Genomic DNA, 18,212 nt, shown 5'->3' with positions numbered 1-18,212 from the left:
AGCCCAGTGACAGGAAACAGTTATTACCACTACAGGATTTCGAAAAACTTCCAAGTGGTACTTTCTGCTACCAATTCCACAGCTAAAGCAAGGGAATTTGTTCCAGCATTCCCAAGTACTGACTGGGTACAGCAAACCCAGGTCGAGGGGTGGGCCAGAGGTACCTGTGCACAGAGAAAGTACAGCAAGAAGGCAGAGGAACAAGGGAGACCAATGTGCCAGAGGAGTGACCTAATGCCCCCACAGAGATGATGGGCAGTGGAGAAGAAAGGAAGAGAACCCCAGCTGCTTCTGTTGGGCTTGGACTGAGAAGTGGTAAAAATTGAGCACTAAATATAAAGGTAAAGCCCCTCTGCAGGGGCTTCTCATCATCTGGCTTGATGAGATAACGGTATTTTTTCCCACCTTAGTCAGAAAAATGACCTCAAAAACTCAGAGCTCCGGAACAAAGTAGACTACAATTTGATTGGGTTTATTGCTTTGTCCCTTTCCAAGGCAAGCATTGACAGACCAAGGTAATCAAAAACCACCTACCCACTCCCTCCATCTCCTGCTGCTTGCCTCAGCCTCCTAGGAGTCATGCTTTGACCACCTGTGTGATGCACTTTTAAGTGTCATTTCATTTCTTTAGATGTCAACCTGACTTCTTCCTTAACCCATTAAGTGAAAAGAAGCTCTACGAGAAGGCAAGGACAGTGTAATTGCTACAGTCAGCCTTTTTTAGGCACCTTCAAGAACACACGCAGGTCTTAAGCTAAAGATTTAAGAGTAGGGATTTTTTCATTGCTTTGGGGCCTTTTTTCCCCTGATTTAAATATACAATTTGTTTACCAAAGAAGAAAGAAATCTCAGGGGAGTTGCCCACGCTGACCCCCCAACCACTGACGGGACTTACTAGATTGTTGTGCTCATCATTCAATACACAACACTTCATGAATATATGGAAAGAAACATCTCTCCACAGATTAACTAAACTGGTGACATTAAGAGAGCTTCTTCTGGCCAGAAATGTCTCTTACAGACATGACCTTGAACTTGTATATTGGTTACAAAGCACTAACAAGAGCAAGCAAACAGTAAGCACTGGGGTCTTGTCATGCTGAGCAAAGCAGTGGCAGCTTTCCATATTTTTTAGTAGGGCTGCACAGGCAGCACAAAACACATTTGATCTGGTTCATACAAATTAAGCTGCGATAGAATGAATGGAGATACTGCCCCGCAAGTATCTCTACTCCCCAGAACTGTGCAAGTCTCAAGAGAAGCCTAGCAGGATGGAGCATTTTTATTTGGCTAAGTTCATCCATCCCCCAAACACGAAGTTTTCAAGAATAGCTTCTGAAACTTCCATTTGATCATACATAAAAAGATGCTTCCCACTCTCCAAGTTCTTCCTCTTCTCCTATCCTCTCCTCTATGATAAAATCCATCTCCAAACATACAGAGAGTGCACCCTAGGGGAAGAATCGATGCAGCTGGCTTATGATTAACTCACACTATGCTATTTGGTGTTTTTATTTTTATGACTCCATCAGAGTCCTTTGCTCCTCAGGGAAAACCTGTCCAAGAACAAAACACAGAGGTAGCCCATCCATCACCACCGCACACAACGCCTACAAGTGAGTGCTCCAAAATAACTCCCCCAAAAAATCAACACTCCTGCTAGAAGGGATCTCTACAATCCATTTTGGAGCCCTGCTAGTGCAATTTGCCAAATCCCATGTTTTCTATGGCTTTGCATGGAACTGGCATTTGGGCAAATACCCATGCACACAGGTGCATCTTCAAACATACACACTAGTGCATCTTCTGCAGCGTGAATGAGGAAAGGCACAGATTCTGAACAGGGACGACAAAAGTGTTTTAGTCTTTAAATTCAAATATAGGTTGCAGAGGACTGGATCTGCCGCTTCCACAGAGGAAGAAGCCAGGAGGTCATTTGCACTCCTTTCCCATCCATCTGTTCACAGGCAGAGGGCAGAACTCCTTTCTTACCAAGGGTGCGATATATCATGTACATTGGCCTGCTCAAAACCACACAGCTGTTCCTGCACATGGCAAAGTGCTGCCACCACACAGGAGTTATTTTGCAGCACGTGTAAAGTGTACAGTAAGACAAAGGCTTCAAAGAGGAGAAACAATAATAGAAAGAACAGCGGATCTCAGTTCACTCTTACCTTTTTGACACTAAGAGTCCCCAAACGCTTCTCAAGCTTTTACATATCCTGATTTTTCAGCAGTAGCTTAACATTAAATACTTTCTTTCTCTGAATGCTGTAGTTCCCTCATTTCTATTGTCCATGGCCCTAAGGTAAGATTTGAACTTTCAGCCGCTGTAACATTAGCTCAATACATTTGTCTACTGCCACACATTCAGCTAGAACACAAATGAAAGAAAGAGTCTCCTCAGATCTTGGTGTTTTTTTTTTTTCCTTTTATAGTTATTCCTTGTCTTAACTCATTAGGAAGGAGATGAAAGGAAGGGCCTGGAGCCTGTTCTCAGGCAGCACATAATGGAGACTGGCAACAGCACTACCCTCACCAAGCCAGATGATAAAAGCCCGCATTTCACCGAGTGCCCGCTCCCCACCCTTACTCCTTCCCACATTGAGTTGCAGCTCCTTCCTTCTGGCCTCACATCAACACTTCGCAGCAAAGAACCGGCCCTCTCCGCTGCCGACAGCGATTCAGCTCAGAAGGGAGAAAATACATGTTCCCTAGGTCTCAATGCCTGTCATCAGGCAACACAGAGACATGCTGCGGCACAGATCCTGCATTCGAAAATAGTATTGGATCCACCTTCTCTCCTCAGCATAGTCTGCATAACGTATACTTAGAGGTGATAACGTTGTTCACGCCGGCACACGCAAGCTTTGAGTTCTGCTCAAGGTCACCGAGAAACACATCAGAGTTCAGGACACGTGCAATGTGTGCTTCACTTTTAACTACTTGCTGCCTGTGCCCCCGTGCCAGCTCCTCCGTTACACCCGCTAGCAGTAAGGAAACCCTAAGCAAGAAGAGGCAGCTGCAAAGAGAAGCGTGGATGTATACATGTGCATGTACGCATGTAAAAGGGGAGGACACCTACCAATATGAGGGTGTTCTGAAAGGTTTGGGGGCAGCTCTGCAACCATCTTCCCACACCTCGACTAGACTCTTCTGTCCTACAGCAGCTGGTGAACAAGCAATTGCTGAGGATTTCTCCTCAGCAGGAGGGAGGCAGGGGCCCCAGCGCAACCTGAGCTCTGAGCAGATCTCCATCTGCATGGCCAGACAGAGGGCTACCTCTCCAACCAGCCCAGCAAACACCAATGCAACAGGCCAGCACATGGACTATTAATACCCAGCACATTCTGTTTTCATCTCCCACTTGCTAGAACTGGAACCACTTCAGGTCCAAGTTATAGAAAAGCAAAAAACAACCCCCTGTCCTCTCTCTCAGGAAGCAGGCGGTCCAAAGTGTTGTGAATCATAATGAGGAGGTTAAGAGCCATAAATCACTGCAAAGAAAATATTTACAAAATACAAACTGTAACTAATAACTATATTTAAAAGGGGACTTGGTTGGCTTACAAGATCTGGGAGACAGACTGTGCTCACTCCACTTGTTTGGATCAAGAGCTTGAGGAACTGTGTGGAGACAAGGACTGAACACTATGACTGGCAGAAGGCAATCTTCCCACTGCAAAAGAGAGTGCAGACAACGTGGGAAGATGTCTGCATCAAAACAACCAGTCCCAAAACAACCCACCAAGGAATAGATATCCACTGAGCAGGTTTGGTGGAAAAACAAGTGAAGAATTAAGCACTAGGCACAAAATCCCCCTCCTGCCCCACCACACTCTACCAGCGTAGGACTGAGGTCCTACACATCCAAGAGCAAAGGGCATGGGAACTTCTGCTGCTTAGACTACACTTGTTTAGCAGACAGAAGACTGCAGGGCTAATAATCACCTTTCAACAGCAGTAAATGTAATTTTAGAATTATATCCATGTACTTGATTTTTTAGAGATGCCAGAAATGTTATATTGAAAAAAAACCTGGGCTACACTACAGCACAACTAACAACGTGCCCAAGTACTTTCTATGCCAACAAACAGACCCCAAACAAAAAAAAATTGTTATGGACATACAAAATAGTTCAAAGCCTAGCAAAAGTTATTTTCATTATAGTCCCATTAACTCAGGGCATATTTTTTCTGATTGCTAGTCACCTGTTTTCAGACACACTGAAGCTTACACCATTTTGTTCACTTTCCTCATTAAAGAAAGATATACCCCACCTTAAGTCAGAATACAAACCTGACATAGGAAAGTACATAGGAAGCTTTGCTACCTATCCTGCACAACAAAGACATCTCTGATGTGCCAGGTAACGTTTTTCCATGTAGTGATGTTTAAAATTACTTTGTTTCTCTGAGCAGTATTTTTTTCCTAGGATTCTGTGGTATTTTTTTCTTTTTTTTTTTTTTTTAAATTTTTCATTTAATGAAGTGGTGAAATGAAGCCCCCTGAAAGGCCTGAAAGGTTCATGACCCTTCATGAACAATTCCAGCCCATTCCTCACAAAACAGGGATGCCCTGACAAGTTGAAGGAGGTAGCAAGACTTCCTGAGCTAGCGGTCACCCCCGGATCACTCCACTGACAGTGGCAAAACAGCAGCCATACACTGACAGACTAACATCCATCCAACCCACTATCCTCTTTCTGACAGCAGCCAAATAGAGCATCTGTGGAAGAACATAAGAACAGGACAAATGTTCGGTGATGTTTCTCCAGCAGAGTCTCCCAGCCTCCAGCAAACTGAGCCAGTTCATGTCTTTGCAGCCAGTCACTGACCATGAATTTACCACCCATGAAATGGTTTAATGAGTTATTTGAGCCTGTTTATACTCTCAACTTCCAAAGAATCCCATGGACAAGAGTTTCACAGCTAAATTCTTCATCATATGGAAAAAAAACACAAGAAAAAAAACCACCCTGTTTTTATCAATAAGTGCCACCTGATTATTTCCTGCATGCATCCTAGTAACTGAATGGGTAAGTTCCCTATTTTATTTCCTATACCATTCACAATTCTATGTACTTGTAATATGCCTTCATTCCTGTCAGCTCTTTTCATAAGTGAAGATTTCATTGCTTCTCATAAAGAACCTGCTACATCCCTTCCATCTTCACTATTATCCTTCCCTGTACTACTGCTAGATCTGCTATAACCTTTGAGATAGGCAGAAGTACCACAGCTGTATACTCTAACATAATGATATTTGCTGATTTACTTCCTATTTCTCTTTCAAAATAATTTTTAAATCTGCCTCACTGTCAGAACTTGCAGACTTGTGTCTAATAATCTGCCTCATACGCAAAATAATAAAATAATCCGCCTTATAATCAAAGCAAATTCCTGATGTTAAATGTCAGAGTTTGTTACCTCAAGACAGCAATTTCCAAGCTGAGGTGGCCAAACAATCAGCAGCTGGCTACTTATTTGAAGCTAGTTCCTCATGTCTACCCGCTCAGCAGTATCAAAAGATAAGTGAGAATATTCATTAAACATATTCTTCACCTGAAATACCTCACATGAGCAATTGCTTTAATTACTAAAGTGATGAAAAGTAATTACAGAGGAAAATTCCGCAATCTCAGACTAGGCAAGAAGTACCCAAGGGAAAGTCATCATTATAACATCATCTATGTGTTACAGAGTCAGTTAAGTAACCCTTGGTGCTGTTGGCTCCCTTCTTTCCAAACCCTTGGTCAATGTATGGGGCACAGCCAGACAGCCAAGCAGCTTTCCTGTCTTACTTCTGAACATGATACATAGGGGTGCCCCACCACAGATGTGTCTCCTTTAAGAAACCAGAAAGTCAATATCCCTTTATGGTACAGCAGGTGAGTTAAATACGTTTCAGTATGGCACATGAAGAAGCCGAGAGACACAATGCTCCGTAATTAAATAATGCTTTATATTGGTTTGTGACAACATAACACCCAGGAAACAGCACCTGTCATATTTATGCGAAGTAATTCACATAAACTTATTCCTCTACTTCTGTACTTCCAGCTGCATTCCATAATTTATACAGACATACAAATTCTTCCCTCTGACATTAACAAAAGAAATGAGTTGAATAATCAGCTCACAGTATTAAGTGCATTGCATTTACTATCAAGCAAGCTTTTTTAGTTCAGCGGATGATTAATCTTCCCTCTGCGGGTAGAGTAGCAGGAGATGCAGCAAGCTGACAACTGCTCTCGGCTTCTGGCCATGCACTCCGTACACTTACCTTGCAACAACGGCATTTGCTGGTTCCCTCCAAGAGCTGCTCTAATTCATTAACCCAGCAAAAGAATTGGACAGCTTTCTGCCAGGTCAGTGAATTAAAGTGGCTCACGTAAGGAATGCCAGAGCCAGTACACAGGAGTGGGAGGCTGCACTTGGAGCCAGATCTCTCCTTTCTGACAGCAGTGAATCTTTAGATCAGCTCAGCTGCCAGAGGTACTGCAGCCTAATTAGCATCTCCACTTGCAGCTATCTGTGCCGGGTGTCTCCATTAGGGATAAGCGCACTAATGTAAACCAAAAAGGGGGAAGGGGCAAGAAACCAGGCGACCCAGCACATTAAGAAGAGAAACACAGAGCGTCAATGGTTTAAGAGACAGGCTGCAACAGGCAGACCGAGTAGGCCAAATATGGTCTGGTACCTCTGTCTATTTTTAATCTAGGTCTTTCAGCTGTGCTTTGGGACAGTATCAAGAGAAAGGACAGATGCTTGGAGATGAAGACAGTGAGACCCACATGCCAGGCAAGGAACAAAGCCCCACAGATGAGGCTTGATCCTAAAATAAAAAAAGATTCCAAAATATTAAGCTGTTTGTATTACACCACCTATTGTGCCAATTTCTTTTCCATGCCCTTGCTCTGAGAGCTTTAAATGCTTTCCACCACACTCAGACCTCCAGAACCAAGCTCATCCTTAGCTGATGACACCAACCGGTCATGCCCCTTTGCTCGGGGCTTTTAAACTGCGTAGGAAGGCATGGACTTTGACTCTCAAAGTTTAGTTTACTTAAGTTTACTGCTGATGTTTGAACTCATGCTTACAGATCACTGCCTATTAAGTCAGCCCTGGTAACCTCAAATCACTCGATCTGACTTGCCCACCAGAAACTACCAAGTTTCTGTGAAAAGGTGCTCCCACCCAGCGTGCAAGGGATCGCATTATAGACCCCATTACATTGCTGCATAACATCTTACCAACCAGACGAAACTCCCCTTTCCACAAGGGACCTTTAAGTCACCCCATATTCTCTGTTACTTTTGCAATTATCCTAAAGGCTGTCAGCCTGAAAAGCAGGAAATCCCTGCCATCTGAGCGCACCTTTCGCTATCTTGCTCTGTCCTGTCAACTGGATCAAGCACAGGCCTTGTTCTTAAAAACAAGGAGAGACCTTATCTGTCTGGCTGAAGGAATTTCTGGATCACCCCATGGGAGCACAGGCTTCAAGTACGCAGTTAAAAAATCTGCCAGCTGTTCGGTCTGGGGTATCGCCTTCACACACGACAGCAGCTGCACTTGTCAGTCGCAATAATGGGAGGGAAGGATCATATATCACCCACCACGACTTTTGTTTCAGCAAGACAACAAAATGGTGAAAGGAAAAAGGGCCTTAAAGCACAGCAGCCCAGTCCACATGGATTGAACACATATGTCAAACAAGTAACAAGCAGCATATGTGATGGACAAGATGCTTGATGTTAGCTGAAGATGTTCAAAGTGAAATAACCAACCTGTTCTGATGTATTTTAATAGCATGCTTTAGCTTGAGTAACTACTGAGCCTTCTTCCTTCCCCTAGTTCCTACATCATTAATCAGTGCACTGAGAAGGAGAAAACTTACAAGCAATTACATCCCAAAGGCACACCGCAGAATCAAAATAACTTTATACAGAAGGAGTCCTAGACAGAAGGATAAAGGGACACAGAAGATCCAGGACCCCGTGCATGTTAAAGTCTGGCATGTGAAAGGCCCTTGGCTGAAGCGTCTTCCCCCTCCCCTCTGGATTTCTTCATGTCCCACCATCTGGGATCCTCTGGGTTTGATCAGTCCCAGCCATAGCAGCAGAAGCAGCAGCAACAAGCTCGTCTGCACCCTTACCCTTTTCCAGCTAGCTATGGTCTGCGAGCCTGACTCTGCACGCTCAGCTCACACATCTTTAACCACATCAAATGGTCAGACCAGACGTGTCCACCTGTTTCCAACAGCCAATACAAGTGTTACGTGTTATTCAGCCTGTTTCTCGGATAACCCCTGCCAGTCAGGCTCCCTCCGCAGCCTCCTGGCAACACTGCTGCCTCCCAGCAGTCTCCCAGCAACGCTCCCTCCTGCACAGATGGGCTCCCAGTCCCTCCTCACAGGCTAGCCAGCCTCCCCTCACGCTGCGGGCTCCCCAGGGCCGGCATTAGTTGATGAAACACAGAGCTCGGCCCTGCAGCACTGTGGAGATGGCTCCTAATATGGAAGAGGAGCGGGACGGTTGGCAAGAGCTTATATCCAAGGTCAAGGCTCGCATCATTTCCATTAAAAAGAAATGCTCTTAAGCTCTGGGCAAGGATGGGAACAGCAAAAATTCATGGGGAAAGCCACTGCCCTGTTTTATTTCACGTTTCCAGCTTTCCCATCCAACTGGCAGTGCTCAAGATAGCTGTTCGCTGGAGACGGGAACCCAGATCTTATGGGCTGGAAGGACATCGGACAATCTGATACTAAAACGATGACTCGCTTTTCTGCTCACTGCACCAGCTCTAAGTTTTATTTCCAACCTGATCTTTTCTCATCCACATTTGTGTTTGCTGAGAAAGGCACCTGAAGTTCCTTTTACACACTATCAATGAGCTTTACAGGGTTTGTACTCTTTTTCTTCTTCAAGATGCTGAAGTTGCAGCGTTCCCAGGATGAACTAAAAGATATCTTATCAAAGTCATAGCCAGCCGTGTCAACCATGCAGCCACTGCCCATTGCAGAAGGAGCAGAGGTGCACGCCAGGAACCATGCACACTTGAGCTGGCACTATCAGTTCTTCCAATCATTGGCACTGAATTCACTCAATACTTGCAGGGGGAAAAATAATCTCTACGAGCCAAACACCCAACTACAAGTAAAACTGAAAGCATTAACAGATTAAATCCGCCCCTGAGCACCAAAGGCTCTCACCATAAGGCTCTTTATTAGGAAGTTAAGTCTTAACAAGTGGCTTAAGGGGTGGATAAAGCTTTTCCTGGGATAATCTGCCAGCATGTTGCCCAGTGCCAGTTCCAGGCCACGGGAAGAAAGCAAAAAAAAAAAAAATTATAAGAAGGTAAAAATCTTTGTTTGGCAAATGGATGCCCAGCAGCTGAGAGGTCCTCTCCTGACTTTGCCCTCCAGAGTTCCCTGCAATCTTCAGAAAGTCAAAGAGAAGTATTTTTCTACTCTGCTACCTTCCTGAAAACAAAACCACATTGGGATTACACCTACAATGCATGTGCTCACCCTAATCCTTTGTACTGTCAACCTCCCAGAATTTGCCTCCATCACATTCATTTGAACCACTCACCAATTAACACAAGGTAATTAACACTTTTGTAAAGGACTGTCTTCAGACAATGCACCACAACCCCAAGTACTACCGCTCTCTGCGGACACCTATTTATGAGGGGAACATGCACAAGGGGAGCAGCAGGAACCCAGTAATCGAAGGTCAGAAGCCATGTTTTGTTTATAATTCTCTCCTTTTCAGGTGTACCACTAATTTGCTGCATACTTAAGAAACAGTCAGCAATCTAATCAACAGCTGCTTTTTCCCCAAGCACTGTGCTGCTCTCCTGGCTCTGCACCCTTCTGCACTTACTGCAAGAGATCCGTTCTGCGTGCTGGCCGTGTTCGTGCTCTGCTCTCCATGCGGCTGCGTGCTTCCATAGAGCGTCAGATTGTGCTCGCTGGTCTGGCCTGCATAGTCCTGAGTGTGTGGCACCCCATACTCTGTGGGAATCCCGTTCTGTGGGGGTGGCGGAAATGGGATTGTGGTGAATGGCTGCACCATTGCATCAGGAGTTGCTGCTGGCTCCTGGTTACCCTGAAGAAAGGGAAAAGGAGATAACAGCTTTATACTACAGAAAATGGATCAAAGCATCAGCCTGAGAAATATATACACACACCACATTCACGTGAATATTCCACCCACTGCCACCATAACATTGCAGTCTTCTATTATCTTCTCTGTCAAAAAGAGCATGCCTCGCTCCTCTGAACCGTGACACTGTTTTCTTAATATTTCTTGGGCAACTCTCTTGTTACCGGGTGGCATACGGAGAAGAAATTATGGGGCTTGCAAATTGCATACCCCTGTAATCTCACACAGGACTTTACACAGAGTAAGACATTATTTAGGAGGAAGAGGCACTGAACAATTAGAACGGAGAAGGAAACACAGAAGAACAGAAGTACCGTATCTGGCAGCTCTGCTCACAAGCAAGCACAGTGTGGCTCAGAGCACACTCCGTTGTGTTAAAGTGAGAGAAAAGTAGTACTCATTTTAAAAATTATCTGTGCAGCAGCCCCCTCCTTTGCTCTGGCAGCACTGAGTACAGAGCACAGGTGCCCAGGTACCAGTCACTGGAATATCCCATTTACTTTGTGCTGACTGTGCAGAAGACACCAAAGAGCTGTGGGACCCGAGTTGAGAACACAAGCCTGGAGCATGCTCACTCTCTCCCCAGTCCTGAGCATCACTACCATCACAGAAGGTATTAATTACCCACTCCTCCCTAAGCTTAGGGTATGCCACAGAGACCTCTATGCTAGGATACTGGACTTTTTTAGCAGCTTTTAGCACTGCTTTAGATGTAGTTGACACCAACCAAATGACTCTGAGACAGACAGCTGACCATGCAAAAGATAGCCCCCAAAGACAGTAAAAAACCTACCCCACCATGCCTGAAAACCACTCGGAAGCAAACACGAAAGCATGCAGCCCTGCAGTCACCGCAGGGATCTCACTGAAGGGGGAGCAGCGAGCCGCGTTCAGCCACCTGGGGCGAAGGAGAACAGCCGTGACATTGAAACCCAACCCTGGGAAGCCCAGGCTGCTGCACCACTCCTACTGCTTCCACCGCCGCAGCAGAAAAAAATCCACGGAAAAGATTTATGATAGGAGGGCTGTTTGATTTATGTGTGTGTCAACAGACTAATCCTGATTTTAAATTTTGGCTGCTGTTCCAGCCCTGGGTCCTCCCCCACAAAGCCCAGAGGTGCTCGAGCCTATCCTGACACCAGCATGCTTAAATCAATGGAGTAAAAGAGAAGCAGACCTTATCCTGCAGATAGGAAAGGCAGAGCAGGAATTACCAAGCAGCCTTTCAGCAGAGAGCGTGCAGGGGCTGACAGACCTCCAATGAAGCTGGACAAACCTTTCAGTCCCTTTATCAGCCTACCTGCAGCTTTCCCTTCCGGGCGAAGGAAGCAATGATAAATGCAGCGCACCTCCAGCCACCACCAGGTCATTCAGACACTGGCTGAATCCCAAATTTGCTCTGACATTAGTCTATCTGGTCTGTCTCCCCTGGGGTCCACGTGGCCGCACGCTCCCACTGCTGGGGAGAAGGAGAGGGAAGGGCATTCAATACCACTTAGCAAAGCCGAGCTGCAGCCTTGGCCTGCGCCAAACGACGCATGGTTTCATTAACTAAAGTCTGGCTGCTGCAAAGCCTTGCTGCTTGCAGAAACACAAAACTCCGCAGCCTTATCTGAGAAAGAGAAATTCAGGCAAGCGTGCCAGCAATGGCCAGAGCTCAGTTCCTTGCACGCACTCCCCCGAGCTGTTGCAGCCCCGCACGGTGTGCTAGCAGCTCTGCGGAGGTTTTTCACACATGGAGCACATTTTATGAAAGCAGGGCAGGGGTACCCCTACCCCCCCCCTCCCCCCAAAAAAAAGAGGGCAGCTCCACCAGCCCTCCACTTCTGCTCGCTCCTTTGCCGTTCTCAGCTTCAAAGCAAGGAGCTTCTGACTCGAACCTAAACCATCATCAAAATCTGCAAGGTGAGTTTTACAGGTGGGGAGGGAGGAGAGGCTGAACGATGGCCATCCCACAGCAAACCAGGTATCAACAACCCCATCACTCACCTATTCAGAGTATTTATCTCCTGTCACAACAGCTGCACTCTGTCCGTATCCTGCCTCTTTTTCAAGTTCTTTTGCATACAATATTTAATTTTATCCAATTGTCTGTGTGCTTCCATATAGCCCACGCTGTCTGTCCCTTTCTTGTGTTTAAAATAGGAGCTATGTATGAAACGGATTTTTTTTTTTTTTTAATTAATTTCAACAATTGGTAGGGTAATCCCAGGAAAGCTGCAGTACCAGAAACTATTTCCAATTTTCTTAGAACAAGCTAGATTTACAAGCCCGTAGTACCCCAGATCGAAGGAAGAGAATGCTAATTAGCCACAAACAAAACCTATTCTACCATCCTCTCAACGGTGCAGGGCTGCTCCCCAAAGGACATACTCCAGCATTTTGTTTAATCTCACTCTTAGACTACTTAAAATGCCAGCCCATAAACCTTATATAATCTTATTTTCAGTGTTTTTACCCCTCAGTTAATACTGTTCCTTCCAGCTTAAACACATTTCAACCTTTTAATTGATGAAGAGGGAGAAAATATTTATCTACAAATGTTTGAAGAACAAAAAATGCTCTCTCTTTCTTCTGTTGCTTGTGGTGTTTTGATAATACATGTTTATTTTGAGCTTAATCACACCACGCAACCCAAAATATCCTGGTAACTTTATTTATTACTTCTCTCTGACCTTCCTCAGATTTTCAAATAAGGGATTTCTGGTGTAAAATGAAATGTTTTTAATACCATTGTCACTTCCTCCCCACCCACCCCCCCTCATCACACTAACAAGCAAAAATCCTATCTTTTATTACAAATGTATCCTTAATTTAACATCTCTGGTTATCTGTGGATCTATCACCATTATGCTTGTCCAGGTTTCATCATCCCACAGAGTATCTGTATCTCAAGTTATATTTCTCTTTATATGATTATGTGCATGTATCCCACCTGATTTTTTTTTGGTAATTTTAATTTCCTTTGATGCTTTAGAATCGCTTTTCTTCTGTTTCCACTAGTGTCTACAGAAAAGGACTCCTGATGAGATTTCACGGCATACTGATACCCTCCAAACCCAGAGAAGATTCTACCTCTTCTGTTATTCTACCAAATTTCAACATTTACACAACACTTCATATTTTCAAGAACTAACACAGGGGAAAAAAAAAAAAATCCCATTTATCTTCAAACATAGAATCTGAACTTCTTTCTCTACTTCTAATCCACGAGGGAAAATCCTGCAGTCAGAGGCGCTGCTTTTCCCACTTCTCAGGTGGTATAAAGAACATGGAGAAACCCCCAAACTTCCTGGTGAAGGTACATATATAGGAGGAGAGCCTCAACTGAAAGTATTTTGTCTATCCAACCTTGACAACATACCTCACTGCATTGCCAGTCCTGCGTGTTTTGGCTCATGAAATTCTCTTAAGCATTGACCCAAATGCAACAACAGGCCAAGATGAATATGTCCAAGAGTAGTCACCATCCCCAAACACATACAAGGATACCACCACAGGACTAGAAAAGTCCAGCTGCAGCTCCCCACAAAAACTACTGTCATCTTCAACTTGTGTGACGGCATGAAATAAATCTTAACTAATGTTCAAGAGCAGACAGACGCTTCTTTCAGCCACAATGCAGCATGACTGGCAGTCTCCAGCAGGGGAGGTTGAGGGACTTTTGGCTTCAGGAGTAGTTTCGGCAGTTCCAGGTTAACCAATTCCCTCCATGAGTTTGTGCTGCCATGTATCGACTCACACCAGCTGTCATCCCATGCTCACCAAACTAAGAAAGGCTGTTCAATACAGCTGGAACTCAGTGTAAATTAACACACGTTCATTAAAAAAAAGGACATAAAACTTCAGCACAATATATGGTAACCTACAGTTCAAAGAAAACTCAAAGAAAACCAGTAATTCTTATGTTTTCTGTTCATTCTGTTGCTCTGCTCCCATAGAAATCATTCATCCACATCAGGTAGGAATTCCAAGCAGCTCCCCTCTTGCAAAATGTTGGTATCTGATTCATCAGCACCCAAGCCCTCAGGGCACAGAAGGGATACAGGACAGTCATCTGGGTTCCCCTTTCAGGCCCCCATTCTCAGCCCTACAAAGGTCCAGCCATGTCCTTGCAGGTGCCATCTTCCTTAGGTGAGGGTTTTGCCCACACAGCTTAGTACAAACCCATCCCATGTTTTGTTTTAAAAAAAAAAAAAAAAAAAATCAGTGAAAAATCCCTAATGGGGACACATTTCAAAGAGTTTATGCAGCTTTAACTTAATTAACAAACTTTGTAGCTCCAAGCTAAGCAGAGGAACGGTAAGTAACTGCACACAGGGTACCTTGCAGAAGGGTGGGAGCTGGGGACAACATCTCAATGAGGAGCAACGTGGTTCAGCAAATGCGATGTAGGATGAATTCTTTCAGCAGACAGCAGGTGGTGATCCAAGATCACGGCACTGGAGCACCAAGAGCAAATGCCAGAAACACACACAAAGGCCTCCTACTTCCATAAAACTGTCAAAGATCAGTCTATTTTGTGAAGGGCTGGTTTTGTTTTGCTCATTAGAGAAACGGGTGTAATTACAGGGATACAAAAGGAGCCTTATAGCAATGCAGCTCCAGATTCATTCTGTATCAGTACACCATAATATGCATAGATATTAAAGCAAAACCAACCAAATAAAAATTATGATCCTGGTAAAGCTAAACTGGTACAATTTCTGTGTAGACATTTCCATGCAAACTGCCACGAGGTAAACAGTCTGTGCTGTCCATAACCCTACTGTGAGTCATAAGCATTAGAGAAATGCTACAGCATGTAAACATCAAATAATCTCTTAAAAATACCTTTCAACTCTGGTAACCCCCAAATCATTGTGATAGATGTGAGTATATGACTATTAGTGGAATGAATGGGGTTTCTAATGGGTATGCCTTCACTGAACTCATTTTATGAAACCTTGAGCCAACTGACTTGCAGCTAACGGAGGCAATTAACCTGTTTGTGAAGACCAGTGTGTTTCAGGCTACCACTGTTTGCTCTCTGCACTAACCTAATCCCTTCTGTAAACAGCAAAAGTGTTTGTAGCTCAGATCTGCGGAGCCTGGTGCCACCGTTCAACCTGAAGCTGCTGCCCACCCTCACCTCTCCGCAGGAAAAGGATCCTTTTGAGAGACGGAGATGCGGGGACACACCATCCCTCCTCCAACCCAGGTCACAGCCTCCTGTCAGGCAGGCAAATGTGACATGAGCCTCCAGAAGCGGCCAAGCACTACTCCCCAGCTGTATACAGACAAGAGAAAAAGAGCCTACCACACAGTGCTGCTGCCCAGGAGCAAGAAAATAATAATAATGATAAGGAACATGGGCTGGTTGTTTTTTTCCCCCCCTCCTTACAGCAGAACACAAATTAAGGTTGCTGTAGGTTCTAAGGTTGCTCCCCTTCCCAGCCCCTTCCAACATAGCCTTCCGTCCCAGGGCTCCTCTGGCAGGAGCGCTGGTGGGACTCGCTCTCAGCCATGGCTCCGGAAGAGCTCTGGCTGGAGCTGCTGCCTTCCCACCTCCAGCTGCGCACTCCTGCCCTCTCTCCCCTGCCAACCACCATGCTCTGTCTGCCCTCCACTGAGCCGTTTCAGCACATATCCCAGGAAAAAAAAAAAAAACTACTTGCTTTTTATTGTCAGGTTAGTTTTGTGCCCAGTTAAGAGTGCTGAAATGGCTTGGCAAGGAGTTGGAGGAGAACTGGAGCCAGAAAGGAGAGCGGGTGGAGAAGATGGGGAGGGAAGGGCCACGGGCACCAGCACTGAGCTTAGGCTGCAGTGAAGCCGCAGTCTCCGGCATGCATTAACCCTTTCCCCAGGCAACCCCACAATTCACCCGCTGATAACAAACGTATCAGCAAGCAATTTCTTTGCAAATGGGAATGGTTACAAAGCAGCATGAGGGATGCTGCAAGACCTAACAGGAGCATTATCCTTTCCAGAAAACCACAGGCTGGGGCATTACACCAGAGATAAACCCCAATCTAAACTGGTAGCTCTCATGGCACACACAACCTGAGCCTTGATTTTTAAAATTGTACTTTTGCTCTTTAGGGTCATGAAGATATTCAAAACACAAGCCAAAGTGATGTATGGGATGATAAAGCAATGGCTTTTCAACTCCCTGGTCATGCTAAACCAGTGACTTGGCCATATGAACCCTGCAGGTACCCACAAACATCATACAAGCTCTTTACTCTTTACCCCAAAATGCAGTACTAACACTTTCCACATCATGGCTGCTACTTTACTGATTAGTTTCTGAATGAGAACAGTGGGTAAAAAGTCTATGGAAAGAAGTTTAGAGGTGAAAAGGATATACAAAGGATATAACTACCTCCTCATATTCTTCATCTTTGTACAAACCTTTTCCCGGATTCAGAGGGGTGTGTGACCCTAACCTGGTACCCACAGACTGCTACAACAAAGGCATTTCTGTTACTCCAGAAGGGAGACTGGCATGTCTGTCTGTCTGGCAACCCAGATTGATAAAATCAATGCTCTTTTTCTTGATGTGGGTTGATTATAAAAGCACCTTGAAGAGGATCACAGTAATATGAGGTTTTGTATTTCACCTGCACATCTGGAGTTTGATCTTCATTCACCGCATGACATATTGGGGTAACAGAAAAGGATGCTGGATTTTGACTCTTCTACCACACTCCTATCACAGGCACAAGAGCAATTCCTCATGAATGCTCTCAAAAGAAGTGCTCTATCTATAGGTAGTTTTGCAAAGGTTTGGTGGAGTTCTATGCTAGTTTTGTTAAAACAGAAGGAAGTTTATATGTATGCATTCTTTTTTTTTTTTAATTTAAGTCGGATGTAATCATTTTGGGAAATGCTTTTTGCATTGGGTTAACTTAAGTCTAAATAAACTAATCTTCCAACAGGAAAGAAAGAAAAAAAAAAAAAAAAAAAAAAGATGCCTGCACTCAAGCTTGCACCTAGCTAACCATTTAAAGGCATGTTTTCTTCAACTTCCTGGTGCAAGCTTGCACTAGATTATCTAATCTTGCCCTTCCTTCTCCTAGATACGTAAAGCAAGGGAAGAACAAGTTATCTTCCAATATACACTCTATCATTCCAGGCCACCAAAAACTGTTCTGTAAAATAAAACAGCTGGCCTTTAGGGGTTTTTTAAATGCATTTAAGAATTTTATGGAGAAGTTCAAGCCCCTCTTTTGTAGGAAAGGACGAAAGAAAATTATAGACTTATCTTACTCTTATACACAGGAAGCACTCACTCATCCTCATGCTGTCATTATTTCCAGTAATGGTCAACTTTTGCTCTATCCCAACACACAAATGCAGGCTCAGTGCTGAATGCACATACGCTTAATTAAGAAGCCCCTGGGCAAGCTGCAAAGAGGCTTCTTGTTGGATACAGACAAAGCTTTAGAGTTACACAACATTAATAAGACCCAGAGCCACATTTACTTACCAGTCTGAAACATACCTTTCAGATTTTAAAAAAGCACTGATTTTCTGCTCCCAAAATCTACATTATTCCCCCTCCCAAAAAAAACAGTTAAATGTTACTGGCACGAAGGCATCCCACCAAACGCTTTCAATCAATTCACGCTCTCTGGGGTTGATTAGAAAGAGAATTGTGCTTCAAGAGACGACATCAAGGTCTCAACATCTGTTTCCATTCCATATTAGGAATGAAACTACCTCCAAGAACTATTGGGGAGAAGGGGGTGGGGGTCTGGAACAAAGGAAAAAGTCACCAGGATGGACATGTCCTCAGCACAAAGCCAGCAAATAAGAGAAAAGCTCAGGCTCAATTTTTCATTCCACAATGGTCCTTTAGCACCTACCCTGGCTGTGTTCTTCCCACCTCTGCAATATTCCAAGTGAGTATTTTCCAGTTCACATTCATAGTCAAATGTTCTTGGGAAAAAAGATTTCCATAAGATGACTAGTTTTCAACAAATCAGTATGAAAATTGTCTCAAAATATTACAAACCTAGTCATATGTTAATCCAGCATGCACCCAGAATTGCAGAA

The 18,212-nt window shown here is 44.4% G+C and overlaps 1 protein-coding gene across 7 annotated transcripts in view; it reads right to left on the bottom strand.

Moving 5' to 3' along the window:
- The window catches only part of RBFOX2 (RNA binding fox-1 homolog 2), a 115,660-nt gene that overhangs the window by 52,105 nt on the left and 45,343 nt on the right, over positions 1 to 18,212 (bottom strand). For all 7 annotated transcript variants that reach the window (XR_014270593.1, XR_014270594.1, XM_082499657.1 and 4 more), the window contains exon 2: positions 9,891 to 10,115. Coding sequence is in view for 5 of the 7 variants with exons in the window: in XM_082499657.1 (XP_082355783.1) it covers positions 9,891 to 10,115 (225 nt within the window). In the remaining 2 variants the exon portion in view is untranslated. The remainder of the gene's footprint in view (positions 1 to 9,890; positions 10,116 to 18,212) is intronic.

The sequence above is a fragment of the Vanellus vanellus genome (assembly GCF_965231255.1).
Source record: "Vanellus vanellus genome assembly, chromosome: 1".
Lineage (NCBI taxonomy): Eukaryota > Metazoa > Chordata > Aves > Charadriiformes > Charadriidae > Vanellus > Vanellus vanellus.
The sequence above is the reverse complement of the archived record's forward strand: the minus strand, read 5'-3'. Positions and strand labels throughout refer to the sequence as shown.